This window comes from Mustela putorius, unplaced genomic scaffold (genome assembly GCF_011764305.1).
Source record: "Mustela putorius furo isolate JIRA1106 unplaced genomic scaffold, ASM1176430v1.1 tig00001618_pilon_pilon_pilon, whole genome shotgun sequence".
NCBI classification, from domain to species: domain Eukaryota; kingdom Metazoa; phylum Chordata; class Mammalia; order Carnivora; family Mustelidae; genus Mustela; species Mustela putorius.
In genome coordinates, this window is record NW_025421819.1 from 945151 (window position 1) to 961528 (window position 16378).

The following is a 16378-nucleotide window of genomic DNA, read 5'->3' on the forward strand; positions in this document are numbered from 1 at the left end:
TGGAGCGCTGGGCTCCCTGCTGGGCCGGGACCTGCTTCTCCCTCCCCCACGCCCCCTGCTTGTGCTCCCTCTCTCGCTGGGTCTCCCTCTGTCAAATAAATAAATAAAACCTTTAAAAAAAAGGCAGATGAACCTAGGGGAATGCGGGAGGGGAGAGAGAGGGAAATGCACCATCGGAGACTCTTAAGGCTGTCGCGGAGGGAGGGGCTGCTGGAGGAGGGTGGGGGTGGGCAGAGGGGGAGGGGCTGCTGGAGGAGGGTGGGGGATGGGCAGAGGGGGGAGGGGCTGCTAGAGGAGGGTGGGGGTGGGCAGAGGGGGAGGGGCTGCTGGAGGGGAATCACCAAGTTTTACTCCTGAAACCAATTTTCCCATATGTGTCACCTACGTAGAATTTAAATAAAAATGTGAAATAAATTAAAAACATAAAACTCAATAAAAGAAACAAAGGCTAAGTCCACAGGAAGTGTCTGCGGCTCTTTGGGGGAGGGACCTGGGGACCACGCGGCTCGTGAGAAGCCCGGGTTGGTCTGCTCCTTCCCCACCAGGGCTCATGCGCTGCCCGGGTCCGGCCGGCCGCGCCCCGTGTGCACCAACGGGCGGCCTTGCTCGGAGGCTCTGCCGGCAGCCACTGCTGTCCCCGTTCAGAGTCCGGCAAACCGGTTCTCAGAGGCCCGGAGGAGGTCACGGAGGCCACGGCACCCAGCAGGGGGGCTCGCCTCCTTGCCGGCTGCTACAGCAACGGGACCCCTCGCACAGCCCGCGCGGCTCCTGCTGTCCCCGCAGTCCCTGGCCGCCCCGTCTCACCACCAGGGCTCGGCGGCTCTTGGATGCCACGACACAGGCTGCCAGGGGCTGAGCCGCCGCCGCGCTTCAGTCTGGACCACAGAGGGACCGTCACCTCCCAGGCGAACCCAGACGCATCCCACGCCTGCTGGAGCCGCGGTGACAGACCCACCGCGTCTGTCTGGGACCGAGCAGGGAGGCGAGCGAGAGGCGCTCTGTGCATTCCCTCCCAGCCCAGGCTCTGCCCCTTGGGGCCGCTGCTGGGGGGGCACCTCGGGGGCTCACCGGTGGGAGGCCAGGATCTCCGGAGCTTCCCGGAGACTCTTGTCTTCAGGGCCTGCACGGAGGCTTCCATGATCTCGGCCGCACGGGAGACGGCGCGGCTGGTCGGCTCAGGTCGTTTGGAGAAAGACAGAAGCTGTGACGGAGACGGGACCCCTCTTTGGCGGAGGTCTCTGCGGCGCGAGGGGAGAAGTAACACGGGTTATTCGTCTGGGGCTGTTCTCGTAAGGAGTCAGTACTCACTTCAGCAGAGTATGTGCAGGGCCTGCCCCATGTGGGGTCGAAGACGGGCGCATCCAGAGGTCGTGGGCTGGACCGGACTTGGGGGCGATAAACCTTGTCAGCATCGAGTTAGACGCCTGTGCTGTGCCCCGGCTGGTGAGTCAGGGGCCCTGCGCGCAGCCCCCTGGAGCTCCCGGGTGAGCCCGTGCTCACAGGCTGGCCCCGCTCCCTGTCAGAGAACCGGTCCCCGCAGGGCAGGACAAGGCAACAGAGCCTTTGTGGTGGGACCGGAAGCACCGTGCTGGGTCCCCAGCACCCTGCGTCCCCGGCCACGCACGTCCCAGCAGCTCCAGCCCCAGGGGATCCGTCCAGCCCCTGCCCACGGCACTTTGGGGCCATCGCCCTGGGGGCAGGGGTCCGAGCTGGCCCCTGCCCGGGTGGGGCTGCAGAGTGGACCCCCGCGGCCTCAGGCAGAGCGGCAGGAAGCCCCTCCAGCCGCCCTGAGATGTGCGGCTCCCGACACGGATGACTCGGCGGCGGGATCAGCCAAGTTCCCGCCTCCCGCCGCAACCCCGTGGGCCACCACGCGTCAGTAAGAAGCCCGAGTCGCACTGAGGGACTGGGGCGGCCGGTGCTGGGCCGAGAACCACTCACCTCGGGCTGTCGCCCCGAACACCTCGGCTGCCCACGGCCACAATGACGCTCAGTTTACGACACTCCGTCATTGAGAGCCGAGTAGCTGGCGTCGGGGGCACAGCCGGTGACAGATGCGGCGGACACGGCGGACACAGCAAAGTGAACCTGACGTGACACCGATGCACGCGGCCCAGAACTTCCATGAAGAGCTCTGGATGTCGCGTGACACCAGGTCACCGCGAAGTTTTCTTTCTTTTAAGATTTTATTTTATTTGACAGAGAGAGACACAGTGAAAGACGGAGCACAAGCAGGGGCAGTGGGAGAGGGGGAAGCAGGCTGCTCGCCGAGCAGGGGGCCTGCCTTGAGGCTCGATCCCAGGACCCCGGGATCACGACCTGAGCTGAAGGCAGAGGCTTTAACCCACTGAGCCCCCCAGGTGTCCCTGTAATGAATTTTTGGTAGAAGCTGACATACCAGTCAGCGGAGACACGGGACCCCGGCCCCAGACACTGGCCACCACAGTGCCAGCCGCGGCCTTTCGGGGGCTCCCTGAGACTGCGGGGGCAGGAGAACAGTCCCCCAAAGAAGTCCGTGTCGGCGAGTGAGGAGGGCCGCGGGCTCGCCCCTGTAGGCACCTCCCACCCCAGAGCATGTCTCCGGGTCCTCCGGAAACTGCGTCTCCCGGATTCAAACCGTAAGGACCTCAGTGAACTGTGAGTTTGCTTTGCACCTTCAGTGCCTCCTTGCGCGATGCTGGTCTTCAAAGGTCTCTTGAAGAAACTTCTAGAAACAACCTCCGAAGACCTCACCGATGACCTTCCTCATTGGCTCTCTTGTCTTTGCGTTTCCACGTACATCACCGCAAACCCGAGCGGTGAAACCCGTCTGCAGCCCCGTTCTCGCTGTGCAGGCTGGCGTTCGCACGAGGAGACTCAGCAGGACTGAGACGCCACGTCTTCCTCCCTCGCTTCTGCTCCTCGTGAGCCTGGACCCGGTGGCCCCGACAAGGGCCGTGAAGCCCGAGGACCCCGTTTCTTTGTCCTCAGAGTTCAACGACAGGAGGAGACTCAGGCCAGCCTCCGCTCGCCGGCAGACCCGTGGACGAGACCGCCGGGTCGGGGGCCTTGAGACGGCAGACGCCCTCCCCTCCCCAGGTGACACCTTGGCCGGGGGCAGAGCTCGGCTCAGAATCTAGGGAGAAGCCCGGGCGTCCTGAGGAAGACCTCGAGGGACCTGGTTTGCGCTGTCGGGAGGATGCCACACGCAGGGCCACACCCGCAGCCCAGAGTCATGGGGGCGGCCGCCGACCCCGGGAGCAGGCTGGGGACAAACGGATGTGGCCCCAGCCCTGCTGGTCCCTGGAAGGACGGGGTTGTGGAGAAGTTTGCAAGACGCCAGCGTGGCGTGCGCACGGGGACAGATACTACTGGGGAACAGTCTCCTCGGCTCTGGGTTATTTCTCAACACCTCGTGAGACAAAGGGCGTTGACTGTCTTTGCTCCTGTCCACCCTCAAGGATGCTTTGAAAGGGGCCGCCCTGAGGGGCGCCTGGAGGGCTGTCAGCAGAGCCCCCACTCTCACTCTCAGGGTCCCGAGTCCAAGCCGAATGCTGGGCATGGAGTCTGCATAGAAAGGGGGCAGCACGGGAGGCAGAAGTGGCGTCTCCCTCCGTGGAACGGCCCTAGCGCCCGCACAGCACGGAAGCCCTCCTCTCCGGGGCAAAAGACAGGGGCGCAGACCCTCCCCTACACCGGTGTGGGTCCCACGCCCCCATGGTCAGTATGCCCAGTGGTGGGTCTGGGAAGGGGCGGAGCTTTAGGCGATGGGGACCATGGGTCTAGGAGGACGTCCCTTGGGGACTCCGGATGCTGCCTCCCTGGTAGGCACGAGGAAGCAGCATGGGAAAGAGGCGTCAGACGAGCGACAGTAAGACTGTGTGACTGCACCCACCGCCATTCCAGAGGAGAAGGACCCCGCGGTGGCAGCCGCCAAGGAGCAGGGCCTGGAGCCTGGGCCCCCCGCGTGGCCCGCCCACGGCAGTGGGGGCCCCGCGGATCAGCCACGCTCAGCGGTGCACGGCCCGAAAGAGGGCTCCCCGGCAAGCGGACCAGGGACAGGTTTGTTGTAAAAACAAAGTGTGGGTCCAGGAGTGCAGGGGTGGGTGATGCCCCACGGGGCATGCAGGCGTCCAGGGAAGGGCAGGTATCGCCCTGGGCCTGGGTCTCTGCTGATTTGGCTCCCTGGACCCCATGTGGATGTCACCGTCCCCAGCGAGAGCGTCTGTAACCGTTAGTCAGCCACCAACGAGACGAGCTTGTGAGGACAAAACCCGCTCCTTAGCTGTTCTGTTTGTTTTGCAAACATCCCATGTGAGACCACCGTGTCCTCAGTACGGAGGTCGACTGCGTGTTAAAGCCGAGGGGTTTCTTACGACTGAAACCAGAAGGACGGGCTTGTCCTGCACCGAACATCTGTGTCCTGCGGTGTCCTCCGCCCCCGCTCTGGTCTCGGCTCCTCCCGCCTGCCCCAAGACAAGTAGCCCCCTGTCCCGGGACCCCGTCCGCTGCCAAGACCGCAGATGTGCGTCAGGGCGAGTTCCCCGTGGTTTGCTCTGGGCTACCCTAGAGACAGAGTCTGGGACTGAATACCGGTTCTTTCGGGATCTTCCCCTTGACACCAGGAAGTGAGCAAATGCGCGGGAGTTCCCGCTTTGTAAGGAGGAGATGGCGAAGCCGGCGGCGCGGCCCGGGCACCGGCCCTAGTGACCTGCCCTCCCGTGTCCCCCGCGGAAAGCCCACCTCTTCACGGTGTGGTAGATGGCGCGGTCCACCAAGCGTCTGGTCTCCTCCACGACGCTGAGCACAGGAGGGTCTCCGCTCCGTCCTGTGGAACAAAACAGCATGGTGAACCCTGTCCGAGCGCAGACTCCTCTGCCACGTTCAGTGTCCTCCAAGGGCAGCGCGAGGCAGCGACAAGCCCACGGCCCCTGAGCCCTGTCTGGAGGGGTCCTGGCCGGCTCCCCGTGGGCCTTGTTTCCACATCTCACAGGAGGCACGAGCCCCCCAGAGCTGCCCACGCAGTGCAAGGAGCAGAGGGTCCTGCCCACTCCCACCGCCTCCCCGCACTGTCTCGCTCCCCCTGGCCCAGACCCCCTCCGTGACTGCAAGGAGCCGAGTCCTCTGTTCCCTAACCAGGACACAGAAGCTCGTAAACTTTCCCTATTTTACGTGTGCACTTAAGAAAGGACAAATTACTGAAATGTGCCGGCAGTCTCCAATGACAAGACTCGCGTTTAATTTTATTTCATGCTTGAAATGCTTCACCGGTCCCCATGTTCACGGCCCTCGAAATTCATACGCGGAAGCCGCGCCCAGCGGGACGATGTGAGGACAGCCACAGGCCGACCCCGTGATGGGATGGCTAAGACGGGCCGAGGGCCGCTTCCGGCAGGGACACAGCCCGGTGCGTCTGCCCGCCGCCTCTCCCAACACGAAACGGGCTCCGGACCTGCACCCGTGGCAACCAGAGCGTGAGACGCACTCGTCTCCTGCGTGCACGCCAGCCGGTCGGGGCGGCTTGTCAGAGTGACCCAGACTAACCTGCAACCCAAGATTGCGCTCCTGGGTTCAGACACGAGGCTCCAAACGAATAATGTAAAGCAGCAAGTGCTTCGAGGGGTGCCCAAGTAGCTTCTGTTACTAACAAACCTTGAATAATCAATACTTCATGAAAGGAAATGCATAATTTGTAAAGATAAATAGACTACCAGAATACTTTCAAGCACATACACCTTTGTAGGAATTAAACTGTTTAGGATGGAAATGTCTGTATTTAGGAGGCGGTGGGCACAAGACGTCCAGGAAATCTACCGACACCGTGACAACTCTCGGCAGCTCTCTTCTGTCCTTTTTTGTCCTAAATCTTCGCTAATGACCCCACTGCAGGAAGAACCAGTCTCTGAGCCGGGAGGGGCGTCTATGCGGCCCGAGACCGCAGGTGCCCGAGGCGGAGACCCCAGCCGCCTCCCAAGTCCGGGGGGACAGAGCCCGGCACAGACACCTTCACGCACCCTCTCCAGCCCCCTGCACCCCCTGCAGCCTCTGAATGTGTTATGGGACAGACACAATTCCGTGCATCATCCCGGGACTCTGGGAGACGGGACTGGCCACCAAGAGCTGGGGGACCTCGTACTTAAGGGCCTGGGAAGCGCGCTGCGGGGCAGGTGCCGCTTGGACACAGCTGTACGTCGGGCTCCTGGGGCCCTCCCAGGGGTGACCAGGCCCTGGACGCGGGCCTCTGGGGCCCTCCTGGGGCCGAGCCCAGAATGGACACGCCGGGGCGAGGGCCCAGCAGCGAGCCCGCCGGTAGCCACCCTCCTGGCTGCCCCACGAAGACCCCAGCGCTGTGATGAGAACGCAAACCCCGGAGAACAGAGCAGCATCGCGAGTTGGACAGGGGCCGAGAAACATGACCCACGACAGTGATCTTTCGGGGAACCGCGGTGAGCTGGTGGTCAGCCGGGAAAACACTGTCCTCTGTCAACGAACGCGAGGTCGGACACAGTGAGAGAAATGTTCTCCAAATAGGTAATTTGTAAACGGTTAACAAGCCTCAAAATGCTCCGGTTGATGCTAAAACGCCCGCGACGCGGCATCCACAGCCCCGGGCAAAACCTGACGAGATGCGTCCTCGTGCACAATCGGTATGTGGCTCTGAGTCCCGCAGACGCGGGTCGCGGCCTCCGGCGGGCGGTGGCGTGTGGGGCTCCGGCGAAGCCGCAGAGACCAGACGCCCCGATTCGTGGACTGTGACGTCCACAGCTGACCGTGTGTGTGACGGTCTGTGGGCGTCTCCGACCCACGACAACTCAGCCGCCACAGCCGCGTGACCCCGCTGGTGCTACCGTGGTTTTACATGGGGGGGGCTGTCCGATAGAAGGACAGATTAGGTAAGTCACAGGACAGCTGTCGAGCAGCACGGGCACCGCGGGCTCACGTGGGCGAGATGAGCCCGCCTTTCCTGCGGTGCCTGAAACGCGCGTCTGGTGTCCTTTCCTGCCGTCGTCCAGACGCAGGGCACTCGGCACGGCGTGGCCTGTCGGGGTCCCCGCGACGGACGACTTCCCATGCTCCTGCGTGTGGCAGATGTGGCGAGGGAAGGGGCGCGTGTAGACCCATGTTCTCTGAGCCCAGCGCTCGCTCAGGCTTCCTGCTGCCTGGGACGCGTTGGGCGCTTTCTTAGGGGCACGGGGGTCTGTGAGGGATGTCGGTGCAACTTTCCACATGGTCACGAAGGCCCGAGTCCAGTGGAGTTGGGAGAAGTGGGGCCAGGGGTGGGACGGGGGCCGTCAGCGCGAGGGTCCTCCCACTGCTGAGGAGTCCGTAGACAGCCCCGCCGGGCTGTGGGGACGCAGGAGCCTGCTGGGGACAGTGTGCGTCCCGGGGGGGGGCAGCCAGAGGCCCCTCCGACATGCTGCTCGAGCAACGTGTTTGGTGCCTTTTCTTTCTTTCTTTTTCTTTTTCTTTCTTTTCTTTTCTTTTTTTTTTTTTTTAGCCAAACAGACGCCGAGCTTGAGTCCTGGCCATTGCAAGCTCCGGACCACACCTGACACTGCGCACCCCGTGTCCCAGACGCACACCACGCCCAGAAAGGAACACGTGATTTCTCCCAAAGACAGTTTTTTTCAGATAGTCAAGCCAGTGAAATGGAGAGTCTCGTGGTAGAGACCCCGGATTACTCTTCCGACAGGACCGAGTTGCGACTCGTCCACCCTCCAGACCCATGGCTCCCTTCTCGGGACGCAGGAGGAAACACGGCAGGCGCCTCGCCAGGCTCTCAGGGCCGCCGCGCCGCTGTCTGTTTCCGTGGCTGTGGACAGCGGCTTCCCGAGGCCAGAGGCGGCATTCACTCGTTACTCACCCCACAGGAGGTCCTGGCCTCTCCGGAGGAAGGGGAAGAGGCCATGGGCACAGGCCGCCGCCAGCGTGACGCCCAGGACGGCGAGTGCTCTCCTTCTGACGGCGGAACCGGCGGAGAACAAGCGGCCCATCAGGGTGACGTCCACACGAGCGGCTTCTCTGGGACCTGGGGAGCGGGACACCCTGTCATCGGGCTCTTCCCCACGCGTCCAGCACCGCGCTCAGCGTCCCCCCAGCTGGGTCTGAGGCCCAAAGACTCTGACCTGCCTCCTGGACGGCTGCGGCCGCCCTATAAACCCTCCTGCTCTTCGGTGCCCGCTCGAGCGTCACCGGCCGGGCGGCTCTCACGCCCTTGGCTGGCGCCAAGCCTCCGGGATGTCGCCAGGAGCAAGCGTCCCCCGTCCAGGTCCTCTGGGGTGGAGCCCCCGCCCCCGCCAGGAAGAAGGAGAAGGCATGTGTGTTGAGGAGGAAGAAGCCAGCTACAGTCACCCCTCCTCTCCTTCCCTTCTAGAAAAGGACCTCGGCCTTCAGAGGCCGCCCGACCACATGCCGGTCCCGGTGGGTCCCTGGGGCCTGGACACTGGGGCCGTCATTCCCTCCTGCCTAGACGGTGAACAGGCGCCCGTCCCGGGGTCTGGCGAGTAAGGTGTGTGCAGGAGGCAGGGCTCCCCACGCCGACCCCGGCGGGTCTGCGCCACGAGCCGGAGACGGGCACGGGGCTCCCTGTGGACGGGGGGAGGAAGGGTTTCCGTGGTTGGCCTCCTCTGAGGCTGTGCGCCTCGGCAGGAATGTGGTCAGCCCGGCACGAGTCCACGGCGGCTCTGAGGACGCCGCTGTCCTGCCTTCCCTCGGCTGTCTGTGGAGACGCAGACGCGGTCTCCCCCCCAAGCCTCTCGGTTTCTGCTTCATGAAAACGGTCTCCCTTCTCTTCTTTCGCACTCGCTCCCGCAGCACCGCGCCTTCTCCAGGAGAGCAGCCCCCACGCCCCCCCCCCCCCATAAGGAAAAAACAGGCAAGAGGTTCCAAGGGAGACAAGGGAATTCCTGGTGTACGTGAAGCAGGTGTGGGAAGTGGTGGGGGTATAGCAGGGCTGAGTGAGGATCCGTCCCGGGATCCCACACCCCCAGCACAAAGCCAACAAGCGTCACCTGTGACCGTTGTAGGGTCTCGGAGCCGACGCCCCATGGCTAGGGGAGTAAGCTGCTTTGGCCGGTGTTGACCTGTCTTTCCAAGTGCAAGCACTGAAGGGTCGGTGGGAGCGTGGGTCTGGGGGTCCCTGGAAGGCCTGGGCGAACCCACTCTGACGGGAGTCACCCCCGTCCTGGGCCCCACCCCAGGGCTCCCAGAGGGCACCCCTTTCCCCAGGGCCAGGCTCTTCCTTTTGGGTTTTCCATGCAGATGCTACGGCAGCCCAACACGCTCAGACCAGGAAAGTTACTTTCGGACAAAATGCTGGCACCCGGATGAGTGTGGCTTCCTGAGAAACAGCACATTTTTGAAAAGTCTGCGTGTCTGACGTATTTGGGACGTACTATACTCAGAGTTCATCCAGTGCTTTTTATAGACTTAGTATTAGCAGAAATCCTGGGCTCGCATTTGAGAAACCCAGCACCCCGCGGTCCCAGCAGGGGAACCCGAGCAGACTTGAGGTCAGCTCCGCTGTTCAGCTGCGTGAATGTCCCTGCCTGCCGGTCAGGGGCTGAGACTTGTGTGATGGTCACCCGGGTCTACACCGCAGTCCCAACCCCCTCTGGACGTGCCCTGTGCCCTCCTGAGAGGCGCTCCGCGAGGCAGCTGGCTGGGGCTGGCAGCCGTGGAGGGGAGTCCTGTCGAGCTGACCCAGGACACTGGGGTGGTGGGTGGCACTGACGGCCCCGCAGACGGGCTTCTGCGCAGCTAGTCCTGCTGGCCCCTGATGGCTTCCCTCCAGCACAGCGAGGCACTTGGGGACAGGGAAAGACACGTCCTTAAACACTGGGGTCCAGTGCAGAAAAGGCCAGGCCTGGGGACGTCCCCGAGGAGCTTACACTTAAGTCGCAGCATTGAATGATGGTGTCAGATGATCTAAAGATCCACAAGGGCTGAAATTAGGTCGAGAAAGTTGGCTTTTGGGAATGAAGGGAAGGAAACATCTTCCTCTAACTGTGGGGTCTTCCCGCAGGACGGGGAATCCCGTGGACGTGAGACAGATGAACATGAGAAACACGAAGCTTTACTCGGAGGCCCAGCAATGACCTTCCGACCTGAGGTCGGCCCGAGGCAGGCGGTGTGTGGGCTGTGCGGAGATTGGACATGGACCGTGCCAGGAGCTGGAGGACAAGGGGCTACCGACCCAGGGAGATTCCAGTCGTGAGGAGTTCCACACGGGTTCCGGGGGTGTCCACACGGCCTTCTCGGCTCTCAATGTCCTGCCCTGGCGACAAGGACGTCCCTGCTTGCCGTGGAGCGCACCCCTCACCTGGAACACCTCCTTCCTGCTCCGTGGGGGACAGAGGAGCGGCCGAGGCCCCTTCCTGCACGGCTGTCCCTTCAGTAACTGTTTTGGGGCGGCCTTCCCTCGACCCCGTCAGGGACAGTGATGGAGGTTCCTCCTGCCCAGCCCAGTGGGATGATACTGGTTGACACAACGTGAACAGTTCAGCCAGGATCAAAACCCACCAGGTCTTCCCTTGCGAAGGACAAGTTCTGGTCGTCGGTGTGCTTTGTCCGAAGCGATGGCACTGGGCGGCCCCACGATCACCGAGCTGAAGTGGACACCACCTGTCCTGCGGTCCCGTCCGACCTCTCTTACCTGACGGGTCCAGGTCACGGGGGCTGGGAGGACCTTGTCCTCCAGGTGCAGGAAGCCCTCAGTGACAAAATCCAGGAAGAGCTCCGAGCTCCCGTGGCTGCTAGCCATGGGGGCGGGTTCCGTGCCGGGCCCTCAGGGGATCGTGGGGGGCACAGGGTCCTGGAGTGCAGGGCAGGCTTGTGTGGGGCAAGGGGACCAGGAGTTTTCTCCCACGTTGGCTTCTGCTGGAATGCCCAGGACTCTCCCAGCAAAAATACATTTCAGTCCTTTCCCTGAAGCTCCAAGGACAGGCTGAAGCCGGCGGGAAGTGGAGGTGGGACGTGGACCTAAATCATCACCAACAGAACGTCATCAGTGCCAGCGAGGTGGTCAGAGCAGAGCTCGGGGGCCCGTGTACCTTTGTCCTATAGTGGCTCTGACCGATGGTGAGGCCCAGACGGAAGCCACGGGGCACAGGGACACGTGGTCAGGGGGCTGCGTGGCCTCAGGGTGCGGGTGGCAGATGGGAAGGGTCCGGGAAGCCGGCCTTCTCGCCGTCACCGTCGGCACCATCGCCTGTGTGTGTAGGAGGGACTGGGGTCTCTGGGCTCACACAGGAACGAGGGTCTGCACTGCCACCTGTGTCCTGGGGACCTCGGCTCCTCAGGGGCTGGGAGGGATGCCCAGTGGGCCAGCCTGAAGCGGACAGCTAGTGCTGTGTGCAGCTTGGGCTCTTGTCTTAGAGACAGTGGAGGGAGACTTGGGGGGACGGTGACATGGGGCTCTGGGACTTCTGGTGCCAGCTGGAGGGGGACACGCAGGAGACTGGTGGCTCGTGGGAGGCTCTGAAGCATGGACCTGGGCCCTGGGGGCCTGGGGGGTGACAGTGGGGGCCTCAGCAGGTCAGAGAGGAAAGCCTCGAGTTCGGAACTGGTGGGCACTTTCACTCCTCCTTTCCACTGCTGGTTCGCTGGCTCCGCACGCAGATGCCAGGACCCCTGTCACCCGTGATGGCTCCTGATGGACCGCTCCTCCTCTTCCAGCGTCCACTGCTCAGTGGCCTCCCCGTGCCCAGGGGATACACCGTGACCGTGAGGTTGGAGGGGAACCCTGGCTCTGACCCCCCTCTTTCCTGCTGCGGACCCACCGGCGTCACTGCTGAGACTGCGCTTACGCCTCTGTGAGTACATTCGGTGTGCACACACATGCGTGCGCGGTCCCCGACACGGTCTGACGCTGGCCTTCGAAGAGAGTACTGTGGGTTTTGTCCTCAGAGAACTCGCGTCCTGAGAAAGCTCCTGTACAAGTTCAAGCACCCGTGCTGGGTGACTGTTCTGGGAGTCGGGGGTCCATGAGCCGCTCGTCCGAGTGGGGAGCTTGGGGCCACCGGTGCTTCAGGCATGTGTGGTCATGGGTCTCCGAAGCGTCAGGTAGAGAACCTCTTCCTCTTGCTCCGCTGGCCTCATGCCTGCCGGTCCCTGAGCTCTGCGGGCTGGTGTCATGCCTCCTCTGGGGACTCCCCGACTCCGAGGGACACAGGCCTGTGGCTGCATTCAAAGCTCGCCCACCCCGGTGTGGCCCTCAGGCCCGTTTCTGCAAACCGAAGCCCACTCGTGCCCTTCACCCACCGTCAGCCGGTCGTCGGTCCTTCCGTTGGCCGACTTGTGCGCACGTCGTCTTTGTAAAGGAAAGACCGTCACCGATGGGAAGAGAACAAGAGCACTCGGGGATGCATCCCCTCGGCTTGGTGTCGGGGCCGATGCGCGGCCACAGGGGGCTCCGTCAGGAGGATGAGTGGGTCCCCATCCCTGTCTGCGCCGTCAGTGACGCCGGGGGCTGGCGGGAGGGGCCGGGCATCCCCGACCACCGTCCGACTCTGAGGTCAACCTCCAGTCATCTAAATGAGCCCCTTTTTAAGAAGAAAATGAAATCCTGGGATCCAAACTCAGCAAACGTTCCTGATAAAGTTAGAGTCTTCATCCAGGCTTCGCCCGCGGCTCTCCTGACAAGTGGCCGTCCGCCCGGCCAGATGCTTGCGGGAGGCCTGCAGGGTCCAGGATTCAGCCTGGCGCGGGCCGCCCCAGCTCCCTGGGGCCACACGGGTCACACACCGCAGGCTCCAAGCGGGAGGCGGGGACCTGTGGCCCTTGGGCCGGCTCTCGGGCGGGAGCCGCACGCTGTGGCATCGGCGGAATCTGGGGATCCTCACACATGGGCCCTGAGCACGGCTTCCCTCTGGCCGCTTCCCTGGACGTGAGGGGAAGCGCAGGAGAGGCTGGGACGCGGTCCTGGACTCGTGACTTCGGCAGACGGCTCGCACGGCTGCGGGCAGGGCATGGTCACGGCAGCTCACCCTCCATGCGCAGGGGCGGCGGGTCCTGCCATCGGACGCCAGTGAGCTACGCTGTGTGGCAGGAGACCTTGTGTGTGCACGGATGCCCTGCGGAGGTGGAGGAGAGTCCCCGGCTGGCTGAGCCTTCTAGCAGCTTCCAGTTCATGGTCACCCTCCTCCGCTCTCCCAAGGACTCATGACCGGTTCGGGCACTCCCTGTGTCTCGCACTGACTCCTGACTGTCCTGGGGCGGCTTTTGAACAGAAGCTTCTGGAGATGAGACTCAGGAGGGCATGTAATTGCTCTTACTCTCCTACTGAATTTAAATTCCTTTGAGGCCTCAGAGAAATCCTAGTGGGTGTGAGGAGGGTTAGCCAGCTCTTCTGTCGACCGTGGTTTGGCGTTGTGCGTACGCACCAGTGTACGGTGAGCTTAAACCGAACGCTGGGCCGTTCCTGGAAGGCTGTGTCATTTAAGTAACTGCATAAATGCAACCTAGAAAAGGGAATTGTTTGGAAGGTTTTAAAAAAAAATGTGTCATTTTAAGGAAGAAATCAAGAAAAGATTTCAGCGCATGTTAGAGGAACACGACACACAGGAGCCTTTCCGAAGTCAGTCTGCACCAAGCCAAGAGCGGCTCTTGGGAAAAGCAGAGAGCCTGATGTGGGGCTCGATCCCAGGACCCTGAGACCATGACCTGAGCCGAAGGCAGAGGCTGAACCCACTGGGCCCCCCACGTGCCCCTAACATTGGGATTTTAAAGAACTGTCACGTGGGCCGATGCAGCGGCTCAGCCAGGTGTGGAGGGAGCAGCTCCTGCAAAGGGCTCTGGAGTCCAAGCGCACCGGAGCACCGGGCTTCGCTCTCCGACCTGAGCAGTGAAGGTCAGTAAACGTCCTTGAGTGGTTTCCAGGGAAAACACGTCCATGCCCCCGCTCACTCCTGACGTGCAAGCACACAGCATTTCCTCGGGCAACGTGGTGAGGCGTTTCTTCCCTCTGAGCTGGAGGCATCGCTCACACGAGGGTAAATCAGTCAATTCAGTCAATTAAGGGAAACAGCGGAACACGAGGGGTGTGTTCAATGTCACTATGACCCACCGTCAGTCCGAGAGCTCCCTTTCCTCTTTCTAGCTGGACTCGGGCTGCGCGTGGTGACAGTTAAAAAGCCCACAAAGGTCATAAAAAAAAAAGGTCTGACAATCCTGTCGAAACTTCTTACATTGACTCGTGAAATAAACGGCAGTCGAGTTCCTGGATCGGACCGACAAGCCCCGCACACGCCTTCACCCCCGGGTTTGAGCTCGACGGACGTGTTCTTCCCGCACTGACCCAACGTGCCGTCCGGTCAGGAAGACGAGCGGGGAAGTCGTTTCTGTGGCGTGTGACGGATCCCTGTGAAGATCCTGGATGTGGATGCGGGACACAGAAGTGCAGAAGCGGCGGCCGCGGGTGTGGCGAGGAAAACCTGCTGGGGACGAGGACGTGTGAGGGGGCAGCCGACGGGGACAGAGAGAGAGAGAGATTCCGGTTAACGGGGCGGCAGGACGGCTCGCGGAGAAGTCGGTTTCGTTTCTCGGTCTGTCCATGGTGCCGAGAAAAGGCGGGTACATGTGAGCCCTTGACAGTGTGAAGGAGCGGACCGAGGAGGGGCACAAGCGGAATCCATGAGCGTGGGGACGGGTAGTTTGGAGAAGGCACCACGGGGAATGACCAGGAGACCAGTCACGTGAAATGAAGCTTGAGGGGTAATTAGGAGCATCACATCTCCTGTGAAATCCGTCGAAGGCTTCAGTAAAGAACCCGTAAAGCCGAGGAGGAAGGAAGGTCCGGTGTCTCTTCCCAGGGTCGTCAGGCAAGTCAGCACGGAGGAGGGGCTTGAGCAACAGAGACGTATTCCTGGCGGAGCTGCTGGTGGGGCGGCTGAGATCCCTGAGATCCGGGGCGGCTGAGATCCTGGTGTCCGAGATCTGGGTGTGGGCACACGGGTTTCCCTGGAGGCCTCTCTACGGGGTCGGGCCGGGCCCTGCACTGTTCTCACACAGCTGTCCCTTCCTGCATGTGTGACCCAGGCAACAAGTGCTGTCAGGACACGGTCCCACTGGAATTCGGCCCATTCTGAAGCCCTCACTCAAGTTCCTCTCGAAGGACCCCATCTCCGGGTGCACCCGAAGGGCGGAGGTTAGGGCTCCGGCGGGTGGACTTTGAGGGCACACGGGTTAGTGCTCAGCACGCTGAAGGAAGCGGCGGCCAGACTGCCCCTCCCCTGGGGCCCAGCACGGGACCGCTGCGGGACTCTCTTCTCTCCTGACGGCGGTGAAGTCAAGCTGGCCCCTTCGGCACTCACGGCCGGCCACGGGGAAGCACAGCCGTCGTCATGGCGGACGCAGTGGGTAAGAGACACGCAAGGAGCTGCCCGGCAGGTGCGTGCACCGGGGTCCCTGGGAGGTGGAAACGCACACCTGCGTTGCCCTGCGCCTCCCCTTGGTTTCAGAGGCACACGGAGCCTCATTTCACCTCCAGACACGGTTCGTGCTGGGAACGCGCGGCTTTTTGCGACCCAATAGGTTCTCTTGCCGTGAGACGTCCACGTAGCACTGACAGACGTCCACGCAGGACAGCGGGTGGAATCCGGACTCAGGCAGGCCTCCCTCTGCCGCAGTAACGAGCGGCCACATTGCAACTGCTGTCAACACGGGCGCGGGGTCGCGTGGGCTCTGCCCTCACGGTCATCCAGGGACCCGGCTGTCAGGACGGGCACTCGACTCCTGTCACTCTCTCCTACAAGCGACGCACCGGCCCAGCCCGTCCCTGAACCCCCCCCGGCTGCCAGGAAGCCACCCGGTTGCTCTCATGTCCCTCAGGACCCTCAGGACCTCTGGGGCCTCTTTCTCCACCAGAGCACGGGTCGGCTGTTCCAGCTGACCCCAGCCGCACGCGGGCCCGGGGGCAGCAGCCTGTAGGGGATACCCCTGAGCCTCCGTTCTGGCTGAGGCTGGGACCTCCACAACATGGGGTCCCGTCAGGCGAGAGCCCACAGGGCCACTTAGGGCAGACAGGAGTCCCCGGGTGGTCAGGGCTGGGGTCTTCTCACATGCACCCCAGGCTCCTGGGCTCACGGGAGTCTCTGATGCGCACGTGCCCGAGGCCCTCGCTGCCTGCCCGCCCACAAGAGCCGCTGTATCTGCTCCTCTTGGGGTCCCCAGGCCAGTGGTTGGCTTGAACTCCCAAGTCCCTCCGGACACAGCCCACATGGTGCATCAGGAAGGACCGCTGTGCAGGCTCAGCTCTGGGGGAGACCCGTGGGTAGGACCCGCTGCTTCGGGAGGGCTGCTACCGACGGGCCCCGTGCCCCACTCCCTCGGGGCTGGACGCGCTGCCCTTCCTGCCGCAGACACGGACGAGGACGGAGCTTGTCGACCAGCAGGGACGCGC

General features: G+C 62.8%; 1 protein-coding gene across 1 annotated transcript in view; it reads right to left on the reverse strand.

Moving 5' to 3' along the window:
• The window catches only part of TPO (thyroid peroxidase), a 35299-nt gene extending 24558 nt beyond the window's left edge, over window positions 1-10741 (reverse strand). Inside the window, exons 1-4 of the mRNA XM_013052847.2 lie at window positions 10501-10741; window positions 7844-8008; window positions 4723-4807; window positions 1069-1238 (exon numbers count right to left, since the gene is read on the reverse strand). Coding sequence (XP_012908301.1) covers window positions 1069-1238; window positions 4723-4807; window positions 7844-8008; window positions 10501-10741 — 661 coding nt within the window. The remainder of the gene's footprint in view (window positions 1-1068; window positions 1239-4722; window positions 4808-7843; window positions 8009-10500) is intronic.
• Between the last annotated feature and the right edge of the window lie 5637 nt (window positions 10742-16378).